Raw genomic sequence first — 20955 nt, 5'->3', positions numbered from 1 at the left:
CAGTGCAAAGAAACTAAAAACCTTGAAAAAAGATGTGACGAATGGCTAACTAGAATAACCAACATAGAGAAGTCCTTAAAAGAACTGATAGAGATGAAAACCATAACACGATAACTACGTGACAAATGCACAAGCTTCAGTAACCGACTCGATCAACTGGAAGAGTATCAGTGACTGAAGATCAAATGAATGAAATGAAGCGAGAAGAGAAGTGTAGAGAAAAAAGAGTAAAAATAAATGAACAAAGCCTCCAAGAAATAGGGGATTATGTGAAAAGACCAAATCTACGTCTGATTGGTGTGCCTGAAAGTGACAGGGAAAATGGAACCAAGTTGGAAAACACTTTGTAGGATATCATCCAGGAGGACTTCCCCAACCTAGTAAGGCAGGCCAATATTCAAATTCAGTAAATACAGAGAACACCACAAAGATACTCCTCGAGAAGACCAACTCCAAGACACATAATTGTCAGATTCACCAAAGTTGAAATGAAGGAAAAAATGTTAAGGGCAGCCAGAGAGAAAGGTCGGGTTACCAACAAAGGGAAGCCCATCAGACTAACAACAGCAGATCTCTCGGCAGAAACTCTACAAGCCAGAAGAAAGTGGGGGCCAATATTCAACATTCTTAAAGAAAAGAATTTTCAACCCAGAATTTCATACCAGTCAAACTAAGTTTCATAAGTGAAGGAGAAATAAAATCCTTTACAGATAAACAAATGCTTAGAGATTTTGTCACCACCAGGCCTGCCCTACAAGAAATCCTGAAGGAAGCACTAAACATGGAAAGGCACAACAGGTACTAGCCACTGCAAAAACATGCCAAAATGTCAAGTCCATCAATGCTAGGAAGAAGCCGCATCAACTAACGAGCAAAATAACCAAATAATATCATAATGATAGGATCACGTTCACACATAACAATATTAACCTTAAATGTAAATGGACTAAACGGTCCAATTAAAAGACAAAGACTGGCAAATTGGATAGAGTCAAGACCCATCAGTTTGCTGTATTCAGGAGACCGATCTCACATGCAGAGACACACATAGGCTCAAAATAAAGGGATGGAGGAAGATCTACCAAGCAAATGGAAAACAAAAAAGCAGGGGTTGCAATCCTGGTCTCTGATAAAACACACTTTAAACTATCAAAGATCAAAAGAGACAGAGAAGGCCATTACATAATGAGAAAGGGATCAATTAATCGGGAAGAGCTAACTATCCTAAATATATATGCACTCAATACAGGAGCACCCAGATTCATAAAGTATGTCCTTAGAGACTTACAAAGAGACTTAGACTCCCATACAATAATAATGGGAGACTTTAACACTCCACTGTCAACATTAAACAGATCAACAGGACAGAAAGTTAACGAGGATATCCAGGAATTGAACTCAACTCTGACCAAGCAGACCTAATAGACATCTACAGAACTCTCCGCCCCAAATCAACAGAATATACATTCTTCTCAGCACCACATCGCACTTATTTGAAAACTGACCACATAGTTGGAAGTAAAGCACTTCTCAGCAAATGTGAAAGAACAGAAATTATAACAAACTGTCTCTCAGACCACAGTGCAATCAAACTAGAACTCAGGACTAAGAAACTCAATCAAAACTGCTCAAATACATGGAAACTGAACAACCTGCTCCTGAATGACTACTGGGTACATAATGAAATGAAGGCAGAAATAAAGATGTTCTTTGAAACCAATGAGAACAAAGACACAACATACCAGAATCTCTGGTACACATTTAAAACAGTGTGTAGAGGGAAATTTATAGCACTAAATGCCCACAAGAGAAAGCAGGAAAGACCTAAAATTGACATCCTAACATCACAATTAGAAGAACTAGAGAAGCAAGAGCAAACACATTCAAAAGCTAGAAGAAGGCAAGAAATAACTAAGATCAGAGCAGAACTGAGGGAGATAGAGACACAAAAAACCCTTCAAAAAATCAATGAATTCAGGAGCTGGTTTTTTTAAATGATCAACAAAATTGATAGACCGCTAGCAAGACTAATAAAGAAGAGAGAAGAATCAAATAGATGCAATAAAAAATGATAAGGGGGATATCACCACCGACCCAACAGAAATACAAACTACCATCAGAGAATATTATAAACACCTTTATGCAAATAAACTAGAAAACCTAGAAGAAATTGATAATTTCCTAACACTTACACTCTCTCAAGACTAAACCAGGAAGAAGTTGAATCCATGAATAGACCAATAACAGGCTCTGAAATTGAGGCAATAATTAATAGCCTACCAACCAACCAAAGTCCAGGACCAGATGGATTCACAGCCAAATTATACCAGAGGTACAAGGAGGAGTTGGTACCATTCCTTCTGAAACTATGCCAATCAATAGAAAAAGAGGAAATCCTCCCTAACTCATTTTACGAGGCCAATATCATCTTGATACCAAAGCCTGGCAGAGATACAACAAAAAAAGAGAATTTTAGACCAATATCCCTGATGAACATCAATGCAAAAATCCTCAATAAAATACTGGCACACCGAATCCAGCAGCACATCAAAAAGCTTATCCACCATGATCAAGTGGGCTTCACCCCTGGGATGCAAGGCTGGTTCAACATACACAAATCAATACATGTAATCCAGCATATAAACAGAACCCAGCATATAAACAGAACCAAAGACAAAACCCACATGATTATCTCAATAGATGCAGAAAAGGCCTTTGACAAAATTCAACAGCCTTCATGCTAAAAGCTCTCAATAAATTTGGTATTGATGGAACGTATCTCAAAATAGTAAGAACTATTTATGACAAACCCACAGACAATATCATACTGAATGGGCAAAAACTGGAAGCATTCCCTTGAAAGCTGGCACAAGACAGCGATGCCCTCTCTCACCACTCCTGTTCAACAGAGTGTTGGAAGTTCTGGCTAGGGCAATCAGGCAAGAGAAAAAAATCAAGGGTATTCAGTTAGGAAAAGAAGAAGTCAAATTGTCCCTGTTTGCAGATGACATGATTGTATATTTAGAAAACCCCATCATCTCAGCCCCAAATCTCCTTAAGCTGATAAGAAACTTCAGCAAAGTCTCAGGACACAAAATCAATGTGGAAAAATCACAAGCACTCTTATACACCAGTAACAGACAAACAGCCAAATCAAGAATGAACTCCCATTCACAACAGCTTCAAAGAGAATAAAATACCTAGGAATCCAACTCACAAGGGATGTAAAGGACCTCTTCAAGGAGAACTACAAACCACTGCTCAGTGAAATAAAAGAGGACACAAACAAACGGAAGAACATACCATGCTCACGGATAGGAAGAATCAATATTGTGAAAATGGCCATATTGCCCAAGGTAATTCATAGATTCAATGCCATCTCCATTAAGCTACCCATGACTTTCTTCACAGAATTGGAAAAAACTGCTTTAAAGTTCATATGGAACCAAAAAAGAGCCCACATCACCAAGACAATCCTAAGCCAAAAGAAGAAAGCTGGAGGCATCACGCTCCCTGACTTCAAACTACACTACAAGACTACAGTAACCAAAACAGCATGGTACTGGTACCAAAACAGAGATATAGACCAACGGAACAGAAAAGAGCCCTCAGAAATAATACCACACATCTACAGCCATCTGATCTTTGACAAACCTGACAAAAACAAGAAATGGAGAAAGGATTCCCTATTTAACAAATGGTGCTGGGAAAATTGGCAAGCCATAAGTAGAAAGCTGAAACTGGACCCTTTCCTTACTCCTTATACGAAAATTAATTCAAGATGGATTAGAGACTTAAATGTTAGACCTAAAACCATAAAAACCCTAGAAGAAAACCTAGGTAACACTATTCAGGACATAGGCATGGGCAAGGACTTCATGTCTAAAACACCAAAAGCAATGGCAACAAAAGCCATAATTGACAAATGGGATCTAATTAAACTAAAGAGCTTCTGCACAGGAAAAGAAACTACCATCAGAGTGAACAGGTAACCTACAGAATGGGAGAACATTTTTGCAATCTACTCATCTGACAAAGGGCTAATATCCAGAACCTACAAAGAACTCAATCAAATTTACAAGAAAAAACAACCCATCAAAAAGGGGGCAAAGGATATGAACAGACACTTCTCAAAAGAAGACATTCATACAGCCAACAGACACATGAAAAAATGCTCATCATCACTCACCATCAGAGAAATGCAAATCAAAACCACAATGAGATACCATCTCACACCAGTTAGAATGGCAATCATTAAAAAATCAGGAAACAACAGGTGCTGGAGAGGATGTGGAGAAATAGGAACACTTTTACACTGTTGGTGGGACTGTAAACTAGTTCAACCATTGTGGAAAACAGTGTGGCGATGCCTCAAGGATCTAGAACTAGAAATACCATTTGACCCAGCCATCCCATTACTGGGGATATACCCAAAGGATTATAACTCATGCTGCTATAAAGACACATGCACACGTATGTTTACTGTGGCATTATTCACAATAGCAAAGACTTGGAATCAACCCAAATGTCCATCAGTGACAGACTGGATTAAGAAAATATGGCACACAGACACCATGGAATACTATGCAGTCATAAAAAAGGATGAGTTCGTGTCCTTTGTAGGGACATGGATGCAGCTGGAAACCATCATTCTCAGCAAACTACTGCAAGAACAGAAAACCAAACACTGCATGTTCTCACTCATAGGTGGGAATTGAACAATGAGATCACTTGGACACAGGAAGGGGAACATCCCACACCGGGTCCTATTGTGGGTAGGGGGATTGGGGGAGGGATAGCATTAGGAGATATACCTAATGCAAATGACGAGTTAATGGGTACAGCACACCAACATGACACATATATACATATGTAACAAACCTGCACGTTGTGCACATGTACCCTAGAACTTAAAGTATTAAAAAAAAAAAAAACTAGAATAGTATTTCTACTTTTCTCTAAAATAATTGTATCTCTAACATCTGAAACATTTCAAAAATTTTCTGGGTCTCTGAACAAGCTGTTTGTCCCTGGGTGAGTTATTTGACCTCCTCAAGCCATAGTTCCTTAAACTGAAGAGGGAGGTAGTAACATCTCTTGTAGAGTTCATGTATTAAGTAATAAAATTTATGTAAGAAAACAACAATAGTTTCTGGTATTTACTAAAAGCTCAGTGAAATCAGCTAGTACTATGTGGACCTCTGAAAAGGTGATGATCATGTCTATCTCAAATTTGAGCCAAACTCAGATGTATATATCTGTTAGTTACGTACAGATTTCCCATGTGCTAAAATGCTATTAAGGACTTTCCATGAGTAAATATTATTACAGCTTTGGGAGTCATTAAATAAAAACTTATGCTAACACGCTAACACACACACACACACACACACACACACAAAGAAGAGAAGAAAAATTAGCAGGGTATGGTGGTGCATGTCTGTAATCCCAGCTACTAGGGAGGCTGAGGCAGGAGAATTGCCTGAGCCGCAGAGGCGGAGGCTGCAGTGAGCTGAGATCGTGCCACTGTACTCCAGCCTGGGCAACAGCGTGAGATCCTGTCTCAAACAAACAAAAGAATTTCTGAGCTCCAGATAATTAGTGTGGTTTTTTTCTTCCTTACCCCCACCTTCCTCTTGTTTCCTCCAAAACGTTTACCAAGTGATCCACTCAGTTTTAATTCATATGTATGATCTAATTTTGCTGTGGGGACTGGTATTTCAGTTAACCTCATGAGGTTATTTCCTGCATTCTGCTTTCATTATCTTGAAGGGGTATGTATTAAATCCTTTCCACACCCCATAGAGTAATTTCCTGCATCCTGTTAAGCTTCAGAAAGCAGTACAGTTTAAAAAACAACCACTTCACCAGGCCATCCTGTGGAGTAGAGATCATCTATGAGTCGGAGGGAGGTAATTGCTAAGCCAGACATTTGAAAGATTAAAAATATTTAATAAACAATTTTATTCAAAAATAGGAAGGTTAAATAGAAACTTCATTTTGCGTAACAGTATGAGAATGTCAGATTAATAATTTTTTTAAATATACAATGGCATGAATATGTGTTCTGATTCTGGTATTATTTAGAAGAGTCTTCTTCACTTGATTTATACTCAAATCTGAAGGAGAAATTAGAATTTCCTCTCAAAGACATAAAATGATGTAAATATATAATTCAGAGCCACAGCTCATCAAGAAGCACAAATACCATTTTCCCACGTGCAGTCTACGGTGCTTTAGACAGACATGACACGATGGTAACTCATGTGAACCAAATTTCAAGAGTAAGAGGGGACCTAAAAGCACAGTATTTCTTGGTGTAAAGTCAGGAGTCAGTAGCAGATAATGAGTAAAGGATGATGTAAGTGTTTGGTAACTTGCCAGGCTGAAGCTAAGAGAACCTCCTATGCATGACTTCTTATTTTGTACAGTGTAGTGATATATACCCTAATATATACCTTCTTACCTTCAGCTCAATTTTTATCACAAAAATGAAGACATTTTTCAGATAGACTTCCAAGGTAAACACTTTCAGTATATAACTCATTTTGTCACAGTTTACGAATCTAGGAACTACAGTATCTACTCTAAATGAATAAATCTAATTTAATGTTGTTAAAATGTGTTTCCAGACTTCAAGGTAATTTACTATCCTAACACAAATGTGAAAAAAATGCTCTTGAGCAAACTGCATACCTATGCCTTCAGAAACTTAACAGAACTTGATCTCTATTACAGTCCTATAGCTATAAGATAGGTCAGTCAATTCTATCAGTCTGGCTCATATTCCAAAATATAAATCACATCAGCTGAAACAATGCACTCAAGTAGATGGCAAGTACTCTGTGTCCTTAGATACTACTCTTCTAGGGTTAAACTGCAGACAATGATGTCATTAATATTTCATTATGAATTCATTTCAGAAGTCAAACTGATATGCAAACGTCAAAGGATTCTGAAAAACTCATCCAAAGCAAAGTTCAATCATATTTGGCAAAATTGTCATAAAATTTGACATTCAGCTGATTATTCAATAAACAAAAATACATTTTAACAGTTATAAAATTATGTCATTTGTGCAAAGAACTGCTTGAGGTTTCTGAAAGTAGAAAAGATCACAGGGCTGCTTCGAAGGTAGTGAGTTATCTCAACTTATCAAACTCCTTGTTCTACTCTTTACCTCCTTCTCACTACTGCACTTGACTAGTCTAAAATAAAATAAATAAATAAATAAAGATGATCACAAGTTTTAAAATAATTGAATGCATATGTACCTGATTCAATGAAATTTCCTGTAAAATGGACAACGTGGATCCTGTCCAATAAAAATTTATAACAAAAACAGGCAATGCTCATGGGGTCTGCTTTTCTTTCTGAATACTGTATTCCCTATCTCGATCCCACGTGGGCAGCCGCCAAAAGGCAACATATCTTCTTCTCTTTCAGAAACTTCAGCATCTTCATGAAGCATGAATGCTGAAGCACATACAACTTCAACTATCACCTCCATGTGAATGACTGAAAACTGGGTTTCTGCTTTGTCCTTCCTAATTTCCAGTTCATATTCAATAATCTGGTGGCCACTTTCACCCAGACATGCTGCTGTCATCTCAACTCAGCTTGTTCTAAAGACTTCTGCTGCTGCTGGCTTCCACCATCCCATCCCCACCTTCAGAGCAATCAAGCTTTCTTTATATCTTTCGCCTCTTCCATCCCTTCTTTTTAATTGCCAATGCGCCTGCTACAATGCAAACCCTTATTTTACCTTCATTAAACCCCAAATAACTCCAAGAGCATCCTGAGCCTTTCTATGTCTAGTACCATATATGTTTTTTCTCTTTCTCAACATGTTTTTAAAAAGTGAAGTTGTTGGATATCTAAGACTTTATTTTATGCTTGATATTTAAAAGTGTGCCCAAAGTAAAAAGTCCCCAAAGTAATTTGAACTACAGCATAAACCGAGTATTAAATATAAACTCCCAGTAGAGAAGTATACCTAGTAAATCATAATCAAATAAGCAAATTACCTCTATGAAAGATGTATACAAATTACAATATGTACAAAGCTGCCAAGTTTTATTTGCACAGATGACAAATGGAAAACAAGTTATAAGTAAAAATAAAGAAATGTTCTAATTTACTACAATAAAGATGTTATGATTGTAGAGGTAACTGTATTAATACAGCATCACAGAAACTAGAGTGAAAAACCCTTACAGTCCCACCATCTTAACGTTAAGTATTATAATCTCTTTGGATTTTTCCCTTTTTGTTTTCCATACTCATATTTTTTGCTCATTTTAAATCATAACTAAAAATAAATTCAGTTGAAATTTCATTTACTTCATTTTCATATTGTTGAATATGTTGATTTCTTCCTATTATTCATTACTACAAATAAAGTTGCAATGAAGCTTTGCTTATTCTAACTTACCTCTTCAGGAAAGATTCCCAAAAATGGGATTAGTGGGCTTGGTGGTATAAACATTTTTATGACAACTAAAACATCTTGCCAAAACCTTTCCAGAAAGATTGTTACTAATTTACAATGCCACAAAAGCATGCATGAGATCAGTTTCACCACGCCTTCATTAGCACTGAACATCACAATAAAAAGTGCTAACAGTTGGGAATTAGTAAGTAGCAGTAGTATTTTATTGTTTTGTCATTTTAATTTGAATTTCATGATTACGACCAATGATGAACAACCTTTTCAGTTTTAAAAATACTAGTTAGGTTTCTTTTTTGAATTGTGTATTCTGGTACAATTAAATGCCCATTACTAAACATTCCCCTATCTGTTGCTTGGATTTTATCTTACTTTTTTCCTCTGGAGAATGAGGAACATGTATTATCTCATATAAGAAGTCTGGGGGAAGAGTGGTCCCAGACTCAGCTGCTTCAGCAGCTCAACACTGAGGGCCACCAGCTTTTCACTTTATCAACCTTGGCATTTTGACCTGTCATCTTAAACTGACTTGTCTCATGATCTCAAGACGGGTGATGAGTTCCAGCTGCCACATGCAGACAACAATGTCCAAAGACTCAAAGGCTACCTATACTTTGTGTGTGAGTGTGAGTGTCTATAAATTTTCTCTCTGGATTTTGGAATAGTATAAATACCACAAAATGTACATTATTTTCTCTTATAATTTAAAAAAGTACCTTTATCTTTGTTGTTACAGTTCCTTTATCATTATATCTAGTGTACTTTTTATTTTCAAAACTGTTTTCTTGCTAATGTAACACATAAACAGAAAATGTACAAAACAAAAACGTACAGGTTAAGGATTTATCACAAAATGAAGATCCATGTAACCACCATTCAGATTAAGAATACTGCCAGAACCCCAGAATTTTCCATAATTGGGCCCCTAAAATATTCCCATAGTCCCACCTACCCAAAGTAACCACTATTGTGAATTTTACACTAATTTCTTGGTTTTTCTTTATGGCTTTGCCATCTGTCTACACAAGCATCCCAAACACTGTAGTTTTTTTAGCCTGCTTTTCAAACTTTATATAGATAGAATCCTGAGTATGTATCTATCTTCTTTAATTCATGTTTGGTGCCATTCATCCATGTTGAGAATTGCTGTGGTTTCATTTTCATTGCAGTATAATATTCTTCCATATGAATGTACTCTCTTATATTTATCCATTCTACTGCTGATAGAGATCTGTACTATTTCTAGATATTGACTTTAACATAATGTTGTGCACATTCTTTTACGTATCTCTTGGTACTCGTGCACAAATGCATTTCTGTACAGTACATAAGGAGGAGTGAAAATGCTGGGTCACAGAATACACATATCTGCAGCTTAGGCAGATAATGCCAAATGATTGCAGCAACTTGTACTCCCATTACCAGCGTATGAGTTTGTGCTTTTTCATAGCTTTGTCAATATTTGGTATACCATCTATTTCATTTTAGAAGTTCTGGTGGGTGTACAGTGTTCTCTCTTTGTGGTTTAATTATGCATTTCCATGACTACTGAGACTGAGCATTTCTTCACATTTATCAGATGCTTCTTTTGTGAAGTGCATGTGTTCTCACGCACATTTTCAAAGTCGAGTTTTCTTTTTCTTATTCATTTGTAGGTATTCTTAAAAAAAAAAAACCCTATTGATTTGTATATATACTATACATATTCTCCCATTCTGTCTTGCCTTTTTACTCTCTTTATAGTGTTTTTGATGCACAAAGTTTCCAATTTTAACACAAGCAAATCTATCTTTCCATTAGGCTTTCTTTGGTTTCTTATTCAAGAAGTCTTTCCCTTTCCTGAGTTTGTTCAGTGCTTTAAAAGTCTCAAGGATGCCTCTTCTTTCAACAGTACATGGGCCTGAAGTACTCCAGCTTTAGGGAAGCAGGCAGAAGATGCAACAAAAATTAAAATATGAACAAGGCAAATGGAAGACTCGTCTATAAACAAATTATGCTTTTGAAAATGACAATATTGGTAAAAATGATATGGTTTAAAGGCAACGCAAAACTATCTGGAACTGACCTATCACAAGTTTCTAAACTGGAGCTGATACAGCAAGTTATTACACATATACAGATAAAACATTTAAAAGGAGTAGAACTTGCAACTCATGCTTACAATACAGAATAAACATTCTTTTCCAGTATACAACACAAACAAAAATTGAGCATATGCTGGCCGATTAAAAAGTATCAGCAAATTTCCGAGAATTTAATCATATAGAGGTAAGCTATCTGGTAACAAAACAATCTGGTTAGAAAGTAATATCTAAAAGATAACTAGAAAATCCCCATGTATCTGAAATTAAGAAATATAATTCTAAATAACTTACAGGTTAGGTTAAAAAGATAAAATGGAAATTAGAAAATATTTTGAATAGAATGTTACTGAAAACATTCAATTTTATTAGTCTTTTAAATAATCAGTATTTGTTTTGTTAATTCAATTTATGTTTTTCTATATCAGTATCAATATTTGTATTTTTATGACAACTGAAACATCTTGCCAAAACCTTTCCAGAAAGACAGTTACTAATTTACAATACCACAAAAGCACGTATGAGATCATCTGTTTCACCATGCCTGAAGTAGAAAATTTTCTATTTTCTATTTCAATCCTTGTATCTTTATAATTTGGTTCTACCTACTTTAGGTTTAATTTGCTGTCCTTTTCTGACTTTCTGAGAAGCAGGTTTAGTTCACCATCTCCCAGTCTTTTGTTCATAAAGGTTTAAATTTCTCATAAAGCACAGCATTATCTGTATTCCACGTGAGTTTTATAGGCCTTCCCAATTTGTGGCTTTTTTGTTGGTGTTAGTTTTGAAAAATTCTCAGTGATGATCTCTTCAAATACTGCTTCTGCCCAATTTTCTCTGACTTTGCTTCCTGGGACTTCAATTTAATGTATGTTAATCCTGTTTGTTGCATGCTCTGGGTCTTCTTTTTAATTTTCCATTCCTCTGTGTCTCCAAAATTCTGGATAATTTTCTTCTATCTTATCTTTTAGTTTCTTAATTCTTGTATCTGCTTTGTCCAATCTGTTATTAAGCTCATCTGTTAAGTTCTTAACATTACAGGTTTTATTGGTTCTAAAATTTCCGTTTTTTTTAATACATTTCAGTTCTCTGCTAAAATTCTCAAATTTTTTTTTAATACCCTTGAACACAGTAAACACTGTTATTTTAAAGTCAAAGTCTGTGCCTAATAACTCCAAATTCTGGAGTTCCCAGGAGGCTGATTCCATTGTTTATTTCTGCAAGTTTTCATTTGCTTTATTTGTGTGTGTGCCTAGTTCAGCTTATGTGCCAAGTTAGAAATAATAAGGTCTGAGATGGTGTTTTCTTCTTTTATTTACTTACTTTTGAGACAGTTTTGCTCTTGTTGCCCAGGCTGGAGTGCAGTGGCATGATCTCGGCTCACTGCAACTTCCACCTCCTGGGCTCAAGCGATTCTCCTGCCTCAGCCTCCTGAGTAGCTGGGATTACAGGCGCTTGCCACCACGCCCGGCTAATTTTTGTATTTTTAGTAGAGATGGGGTTCTGCCATGTGGGCCAGGCTTATTTTATTCTTCCAGAGACTATTTGCTTTTGCAGGCATCCTGGAACCCCTAAATCTAATTTCTAATCACTATAATCTAATTTTAAGAAACCTTTGGGAGGCTGAGGCAGGCAGATCATCAGTTCAAGAGATCGAGACCATCCTGGCTAACACGGTGAAACTCCGTCTCTATTAAAAATGCAAAAAAATTAGCCCGGCGTGTTGGCGGGCACCTGTCGTCCCAGCTACTCGGGAGGCTGAGGCAGGAGAATGGCGTGAACCCAGGAGGCGGAGCTTGCAGTGAGCAGAGATCGTGCCACTGCACTCCAGCCTGGGGGACAGAGCGAGACTCCGTCTCAAAAAAAAAAAAAAGAAACTGTATGATGCATATATAAGATGTTGCTACTAAGAAGAACTGTTTATCTCTGGTTTACTCCCGCCTTTTGGGGTGTCAACCCAATGTGAGAGAAGCATACTAGACTCTTACAATTCTTGGTGGGCCCTGAACTTATTATTTTGTTGGAATCAAAAACATATGCGAAAAGGGACACAAAAAGAGTATGTAGGCATACAAACAACTGAAACAAGAGCTGAAAAAACCCATAAATATTTGGAAATACACATACAAGAGTAGCAGCCCTTGTGTTTAATTGGTACGACCTTTATGTATTTTCCCACATTTAACTGTTTTCTGTTAAGTAAGACTCCACAATAGGTCTTATCTGTTTAATTCCATTAAAACATTTAATACTGTGACAGATATAATTAGGCATTTATTCCTACTTTAAGTCATTATTTTGTAACTTGTCTTAATATCTTTATTGATGTTTCTGTTTATTTCTTCCTCATCATTTTTATTAAGTCATTCAATCATGTCCATAGTTTTGTTTTTTTTTTTTTTTTTTGAGAAGGAGTCTCACTCTATCACCCAGGCTGGAGTGGAGAGGCGTGATCTCAGCTCACTGTAACCTCTGCCTCCTGGATTCAAGCAATTCTCCTGCCTCAGCCTCCCAAGTAGCTGGGACTACAGGCGCGCACTGCCATGCCGGGCTAATTTTTTTTGTATTTTAGTAGAGACAGGGTTTCACAGTGTTGCCCAGGCTGGTCACTAACTCTTGAGCTCAGACAATCCACCCGCCTCGTCCTCCCAAAGTGCTGGGATTAGAGGTGTGAGCCACCACACCCAGCCAAGACAAATCTCTTAATTATCTTTCTATCTGTAGAAGTAGACAGACACACCATTTCTTTTCATTCTAATCTCTCTGAAAACATTTCATGCTATTGTAAGACAGAGCAGGTAACAGTCTAACTTTGGTAAGGAGAAAAGATGGAGAAAGTTTCTCCTTAAGATTTTTAAGGAATAAAACAGGGGTGTTTTTTTAAAAAGTTAAGTATTAGTGAAAGTACCCTTCAGAAGGAAATTTCCCAGAAAGCTTTATTTCAGGAACAACATTCCTTTAATCTCAGATAGGCTAGATACCTACAAAACGAAATAGTAGGAATTCACTCACCCACTGGGCTGCTTCCGGCTCCATTTGGCACTGAGAGGTCTGTAGTGCTCAACATCCCACCTAACAACGTTATGGAGAGAAGACAGAGGGCAGAGAATGAATATGAATTAGGTCTCTTTACCTGACTGAATGTGAACCGAACAGAGGTAACTCTCACTCTAATTCTAAAACGACACAAAAATAAAAACTAGCTCAGTCTGAAGTTGGCATTAATAAGTAATCTGATGTAGTTGCATATCTCATATATGTAAGTTTACCTTTCAAGCTTGATGTTGCCTTCAATACCAAATAGTGGTATTGCATCAATACCAAAATAGTACACACTGATAAAAATGGGGGCAGTATGTAGGGAGTACGATTAAATCACTAAATTAAATCTAGGACTTAAGGGAGAGGAGACACTGCATTATGTAAACTAATACAATAAATGCAACGTAAATTCTGCTGAATTAATGAAGTAATTCAGGCAGGAGGAGATGTAAAAGATACTCTAACTCCAATCAGGTAAGTCTATCACCCATATTTCTAACATGAATGGCTCACACTCTACTTTAAATCCTTGCTTGTGATATCTAACTAAATTTTCTGCCTGTCAAAGTATGGCTTTCCCATGAGAAGGAAAGCTTTATGGCAGGTTCTCAGTACTGTTCTACTTTGCATGACACAACGCTACACTCACAATTGATTTTCAAAAAAATACTTTAAAATGAGGCCAATTATGTAGCCGTGACTCTTGCTCATTAAAACAATACAATTAAGAATAGCAAAATAAGAAACTGCTTATGTTAGCAAAGACTTTTTTCACCCTCTTTATTAAAGAAGCAGCATAATAGGTATCACTACATACCTGCATTGCCAGTACTCGGTGGTCTCTGAGGAGCTCCAGGAGACACATTTCTATGTAACGTGGTTTGAGGTGGAGACAGCATGCTTGAGTCCGTTAACGTTGAGCTGGCTGCCAAAGATGGGGACACCAATGAACTCCCTGGGTTAGTGTAGGACAAAGCATTGGGGCTGGTCACTGGAACTGTGACAGACATTGAAAAGTTCTGAGGTGGCAAACCAGGCTGTAAATAAAGAAAAAGAAGGAAAAAACTGTTGGTTTCATATTTATCTACAAAGTAACTTTTGAACTTTAATGTGGCAAGGTAACTCAAGTTACTAAAAGTAGAGGATAGGGATAGGTTCTTAACCAATTTACAGATTAAAGCTATTTTCTTTAGAATTATGTTTGAACATGAATATGCCCGACATAAGCCTTTTCAATTTCAATTTTATATATTAATATATACTGTCTATATTCTGTATTTCAAATATTCCTAAAGACAAATTTAAGAGGTTAAATCTGATAATCAAGTAGTGTTGTCAAATTTAGACATTGCGAAATGTATCACTGTCACCAAGTAAGCATAATTGGCACTTCGATGTAAACCTTAATAACATTACATTTCTATTGAGAGATACCAAATATAATGGAAGGAGAAAAGTGTATACACACATTATTAACTTAATATGTCAAATCTGAAAAATCATAAATATGTCCCATTCTGATTAACTAAATTTCTAAAGGGCAAAACTAAGAGGTAAAAAAAGTAATTACATACAGAACAATGCAATTTGAGTTAAATGAAAATGCAAAGAAATCTAATCTAAACAACAAAATTAACTACTAACCAAGCCAGTAATAAAAGTAATGAAGTTTTTGGTATCTTCTTTAAATTGTATAAAGATTAAATTACAAATATTGTAAATGCTAACCTTCCCTCCCTCCAAATTATTCCATGCCCCCTTTTTTATATTTTCCTCTCGCATTTCCTCCATAGACCATTTACAATATGCTTGTTAACCATGATAAACAGATGTTGCTTTTTAGAATTTAAAGTGGGAGAAAATAAAACAACTTTACTGTGCCCTCATTTTAAAAGAGTAACATACAAAAATAAGGTAACACTGCTAATTTAAAGTTGGAAGAATATATTTTATTGTACTTTATTCAATAGTTTATTTTATGTAGAAATATGATAATACATCAACAAATACAAAAACAGTGGGTATATGGCAATTTTTTTCAAAAGTAAAACACTTTTATTTGTGCAATATCTTTGCAGCTTTAACATTAACTGCAAGGTCAACAACATCCCTTCATTTGCTACTGTATTGTTTTTAAGAATAATAATGGTATTTGCCCAAAAGTAACTCCTTAAAGTCTTTTTTTTGTGTGAGCTGGCTTCTTATACAGGTTGAGCATCCCTAATCTGAAAATCCAAAATCCAAAACTTTTTAAGCACCAACATGATGCCATAGAGAATTCCACACCTGATGTGTGGAAATGCAGGCATACAATACACTGTTTATTCAGTGTCTCCAAGGGGAAAAGGACCTTCCAGTCTCCCATCAGCTTCAATATATCTTTTCTGTGCCCACTCAGATTCCCTCACGCAAACATATCCACAAAGGGTAATAAAATGGCACATGTGTAGGCTACACATGCTGACAGCAGGTTCCCCATGATGTTCCACATGGGGCCAAGACCTATGACATGGGTAGCTGAGACAGCAACATCTTTGCTTTCTGATGGTTCCATGTACACAAACTTTGTTTCATGTACAAAATTATGAAAAATATTATCTAAAACTTCCTTCAGTCCATGAGTATAAGGTATGTATGAAACATTAATAAATTTAATGTTTAGACTTGGGTCCCATCCCCAAGATATTATACATATGCAAATATTCCAAATTTTGAAAAAAATCCCAAATCTGAAACACTTCTAGTCCCAAGTATTTCCGATAAGGGACACTCAACCTGTAGTACAGGACTACTCTGAAGATATGATCCATCGTGCATACTTTAGGGCACAGTTTTGAGAGAATTAACTCTGATAAAATAAATATCAGCATTGAAACTAATTTGTTCAAGGGAGGCTGACCTATATACACAGAATTAGGAAATTAGATACAAAATAACTGTTTTAAGTAGCTCTTGCCAATGGAGCTTCCAGTGAGAATTCTTTGAAGAACTATCAAGTCTAGGAGCATGAGCTCAAAGAAAAACACTCTTTCACTATGGTTAGATGAATGAGTATACAGAAACTGTAAAGTCACTATTTGCTCTGCAATCAGTTTAAGAACATTGTTGCCTTAAATTAAAATTAAGCCAAGCTGCTCTTCCTTAGTATCTACAGCATAAAAAAAGAACAAAATTTGGTGGTATTGTTGCTAAGTGATTTGGGGACATTAACAAACTGCAAAGCAGTAAGCTTAGCTCTACTATTACGGCAACTATACAAAATAATTGAAAATAATTTAGGGAAAGAAACAAGTTTTGCAACAATCCTAACTACCATACACTTTGCTTTCTCAAGATCTATTTAAGAACATAAATGTTTTTAAGTCATGGGAGTAGAGGGAAAGTTATACATACTCTACAATATAAATCATAGAATTTTAATGCTGGAAGATACCTTAAAAATCATGAGAGCCAACTCACTTTATAGATGACGAAAGAATTCAAGATGTTTAGGTGCCCTATCCAAAGGTACTGGGGTAAGAGGTAGCAAAGTCTGGATCGGCATGTTTTCTCTTCACTTCTACATTTAAGATACTGAACATGTATAAGATTTCAATAATTTTTAAAGTTTTATAAAAAATACTAATAAAATGCCTTTCTTCCCTTCTACTTATTGTTGTCATCACCCACTATAAAAATAAGCAACAAGATGTTTGGTCAATCTCTTCATGCACAAGATAAAAGCACAAACCATACTTTAGTACTCACTGCGATTTTATGATTCCGCATCATATTATCAAATTCCTCATTAATTTTTTTATATTTTTCTTCTGTATGTGGAGTTAGCACATATGAAGTATCAGGGTCTGGGCTGTCGCACCCTCTGTGTTCCTTCTTGTTCAGAGCCTAAATAATGAAGTTAACAAAAAGGATCAACAAATAAAAAGTAGAGGTAAAGTAAAAGTACTTACAGGGCCTCGTTTGAAAATAAAATCACTATCTTCATTTAGTTTGCTGAATCTGTCCTCCGAGAGTGGACTGTGCTCAAAGTAATCGTCAGCATCAGGGCTCTCACAACCATTAAGGCCTTTCTTTCTTAAAGTCTGAAATACAATTGGAAAATTCACACACAAATAATGCTAACTTGCCATGAGTTTTTCTGTAAAATTTATTAAGAGAGCACAGACGGAATGAACTGAATTATACAAGAGCCACTGAAACGGTTTCTAAATTATCACAAATGTACTTACTTCTTCAAATAAGATAAACATTATATATAAGTAAAATTAATCCTCTCGTTGTACGTTAAGAGAAAAGGAATATTTACTTGTTTGGATTCTTCCTTTCAAAACTTCTTAAAATACTAAATTACTCACTGCTCTGACAGTTAAAACTCAAATCTGATTAAAGCCTGATCAATTTATCAATTTAAAATTCTATGATCAATTTATCCAATATAACCAATGCATGAAAGAACTAAAATAGAAATTCATAAAAATGATACTTTGAGAGGTTATCGCATCTTTATAAACTGAACATTTCAGCAACTTCACGTACTCTTCCTTTCTGCCTATCAGAGTTTACTTTACTCAACAGAAAGAATCAGCACAATATCCCAATAATTTCATTCCTATTATTCACTTTCCTGTATAACTTTGAAATATAAAAGTTCAAACTTGATAATTACTTATGTCTGCAATGACTCTTTCCTATGTAGAATGTACAAATTATTAGTGACTTTACATACTTTTAAAATTTGCACTCAAAAGTTATTCAGAGTGTATTTCATGGTTTGATTTAATCCACTGATTTGACTTTCTGGAGAATTTTCTCTTCTTTGTTTTTTTCTGAGATGCAGTCTCGCTCTGTCACCCAGGCTGGAGTGCAGTAGCACAATCTCGGCTTTCTGCAAGCTCCGCCTCCCAGGTTCATGCCATTCTCCTGCCTCAGTCTCCCAAGTAGCTGGGATTATAGGTGCCCACCACCATGCCCAGCTAATTTTTTTTGTAGTTTTAGTAGAGACGGGGTTTTACCATGTTAGCCAGGATGGTCTTGATCTCCTGACCTTATGATCTGCCCACCTCGGCCTCCCAAAGTGCAGGTATTACAGGCGTAAGCCACCGTGCCCAGCCCTTTCTGGAGAATTTTCTTGAGTGCCATTAAAAATATCTCCTGGATTATACTGACTTTTTTTTTTACTTACTTTGGGGTAAGTATAATGCAAAAAACAGTTGGTTTTCTGATTTTTAACTTAAAGTCATCATGAAATAACTTGCCCGGTACTTAAAAAAATAAATTAAAAACCAAGAGCTTGAAGATATACAGAATATTCCTTTACTTTCAGAATGTCTAATTTCTTTCCTTCTTCTTTTTTTAAAAATCCTGGTGGGTCTTAAAGTAGAGTTACAGGGTTCAACACTGAAATGGCTGAGACTTCTTAATTTTCTGGCCAACTGCAGAGAAGGATTAGGAAGTTAAAATTTCCAAGTAAGCCTAACTAACAGAGCTCTATTAGGAAACAAAGCTTGATCACTGAACTAGTCCCAGAGAAGTTCGTCAATAAATGATTAAATTAGACCTAAAGATATTTTTAATTATTTCATAGCAGATCTTAGTATCCTTTAAAATATGATTAGCAAAAATTATGGATGTTTATTTTACTCCCTTTTTCTTGAATGAAGTGGAATATAAACAGTACATTAAGATTCAATAATTTTTTTCTTAGTTTCTCCAAAGTCAAACTATTTTTAAAATTCACTTTATTCCATTTGATTTTTAAAAATTTTTCATGAACAATCATAAGCAATCATTAGTATAGATACGTTAGCTTATTAAATTACTTAGCATGTGCATATAGCAAACACAACATCTATTTCTCCAACATTTTCTCCATGGCACTAGGCTCTATGAGCCTAAGTAATCACATGGACTTTTATGTGTGCTTGGCCATAAAAGGTCCTGTTGTTGGGAACACTAAAGGATAAAGGCATTTATCCCCCCCAACCATGGTAGCAAGTTTACTTGCCAAATCTTTCCAAGTAGCTATGGGCAGTGAAAACGTAGACACTCAGAACACTGGAACACATTGAACTCTTAAAACCTACACAGCACTAGAAACAGAACAAATATAGTAGGTGCCTACACACAGATCTTATCACAAAGTTGTTGATTTATTCTACTCCTCAATCTCTGATATTTCCCCTCAACTTTCATCTATTTTAAGACTAGTTAATTCAGTCTTGCTCTTCTTAGTAAGCAGTAATGCTTATCACTGAAATTTTCACAAATGGCAATCACCAAGTGTATATCTCTTTGATCATATTTTAATTGCCAGAGAAAAAAAAAGACAGCTTTTGTTCAATAACTACAGAAATTTTTATTCTACAAGAGTAAAGAGTAGGGTTAACCCTACTTGTATTTATGAAGAAGGAAAGTGCTCTGGTATCTCCAGCTCTGCAAGCCTTCACTTCAGATGGGGTTTCTGTCACCACGAGAGAATTTAAGAGGCTCTATCAGCTTTGCAGATAATAAGCTAATGTATCTCTGTTTAATAGGCAACTTGTGTCTTCTTATCACTAAAACATGAAGAGTTGTTTTGAGGACCCAACTACCATAAAAAGACTTTTTCTGTCTTCACATTACCAAATAGCACAACAGTAGAAGTTTCTCCTGTGCCACTGGTATTAACAAGTGGAATGCCATAATCTATTAAGAAGGCCAGGCAAGGTACATATGAACAAGGCCAGCTTCAGTCTTCTCACGCACAAGTTAGTCACAATACAGACACTTGCTCAACGAGGAAAACACAGTGTGAAAGGTTACCACTATGAGAGATCTGCTTATTCCTCATAAAGTAGAAAAATGCATCAGGAGTGCCAGTACTGTGTACTCTCTATAGCTATCACTAGTCATTATCATAATCCATTCTAAAGTAAATAGAACTTCAAAGATACTTTATTTCTTGTAAATAATGTGAGTTTTTCTATGCCATTCCGACAAACTTAAGGAGAAAACTGAACTGTGCCAAAATAATTTCAAATTTCAATGGTGTGTACCCATTTAAGTTGACTGATCCCAATTGCTTTTCTTAAAGAAATGTATTCTAAAACATACATTACAGACTGCTATAAAGATCAATTTAATCAGTAATTATTAATCAATTTAAGCCGATTGGATGCACCCCGTTCTGTACATGTTCCAAACTAATTCAAAGTTCCCAATTGGCAAGATTACTTAAATAAAATCCTAACATTAACACACTTATTTTTTTCATCAGTTCACTTCTATAGAAGACAGTATTTTTGGAGGGTCAGTTAAGCACTTATTAGAAACAATCATTTTTCTATTTATGTCCATTTTTCCATTTATGTCACAACAAAGTTAAATTCCATTATGATTTTAACAGTT

The 20955-nt window shown here is 35.8% G+C and overlaps 1 protein-coding gene across 27 annotated transcripts in view; it reads right to left on the bottom strand.

Annotated features, from left to right (window-relative positions):
* MEF2A (myocyte enhancer factor 2A) overlaps nucleotides 1–20955 on the bottom strand; it is a 161225-nt gene that overhangs the window by 34690 nt on the left and 105580 nt on the right. For 11 of the 27 annotated variants that reach the window (XM_065548512.1, XM_065548514.1, XM_005560597.4 and 8 more), the window contains 3 exons: nucleotides 17520–17651; nucleotides 14387–14606; nucleotides 13540–13599 (listed from right to left, as the gene is read on the bottom strand). In XM_065548512.1, the coding sequence (XP_065404584.1) occupies nucleotides 13540–13599; nucleotides 14387–14606; nucleotides 17520–17651 (412 nt within the window). Of the gene's footprint in view, nucleotides 1–13539; nucleotides 13600–14386; nucleotides 14607–17304; nucleotides 17652–20955 lie in introns of all 27 variants that reach the window. The other 16 variants (XM_065548510.1, XM_005560595.4, XM_005560598.4 and 13 more) reach the window with 4 other exon arrangements.

The sequence above is a fragment of the Macaca fascicularis genome, chromosome 7 (genome assembly GCF_037993035.2).
Source record: "Macaca fascicularis isolate 582-1 chromosome 7, T2T-MFA8v1.1".
NCBI classification, from domain to species: Eukaryota; Metazoa; Chordata; class Mammalia; order Primates; family Cercopithecidae; genus Macaca; species Macaca fascicularis.
This window is presented reverse-complemented; position numbering and strand designations above follow the sequence as displayed.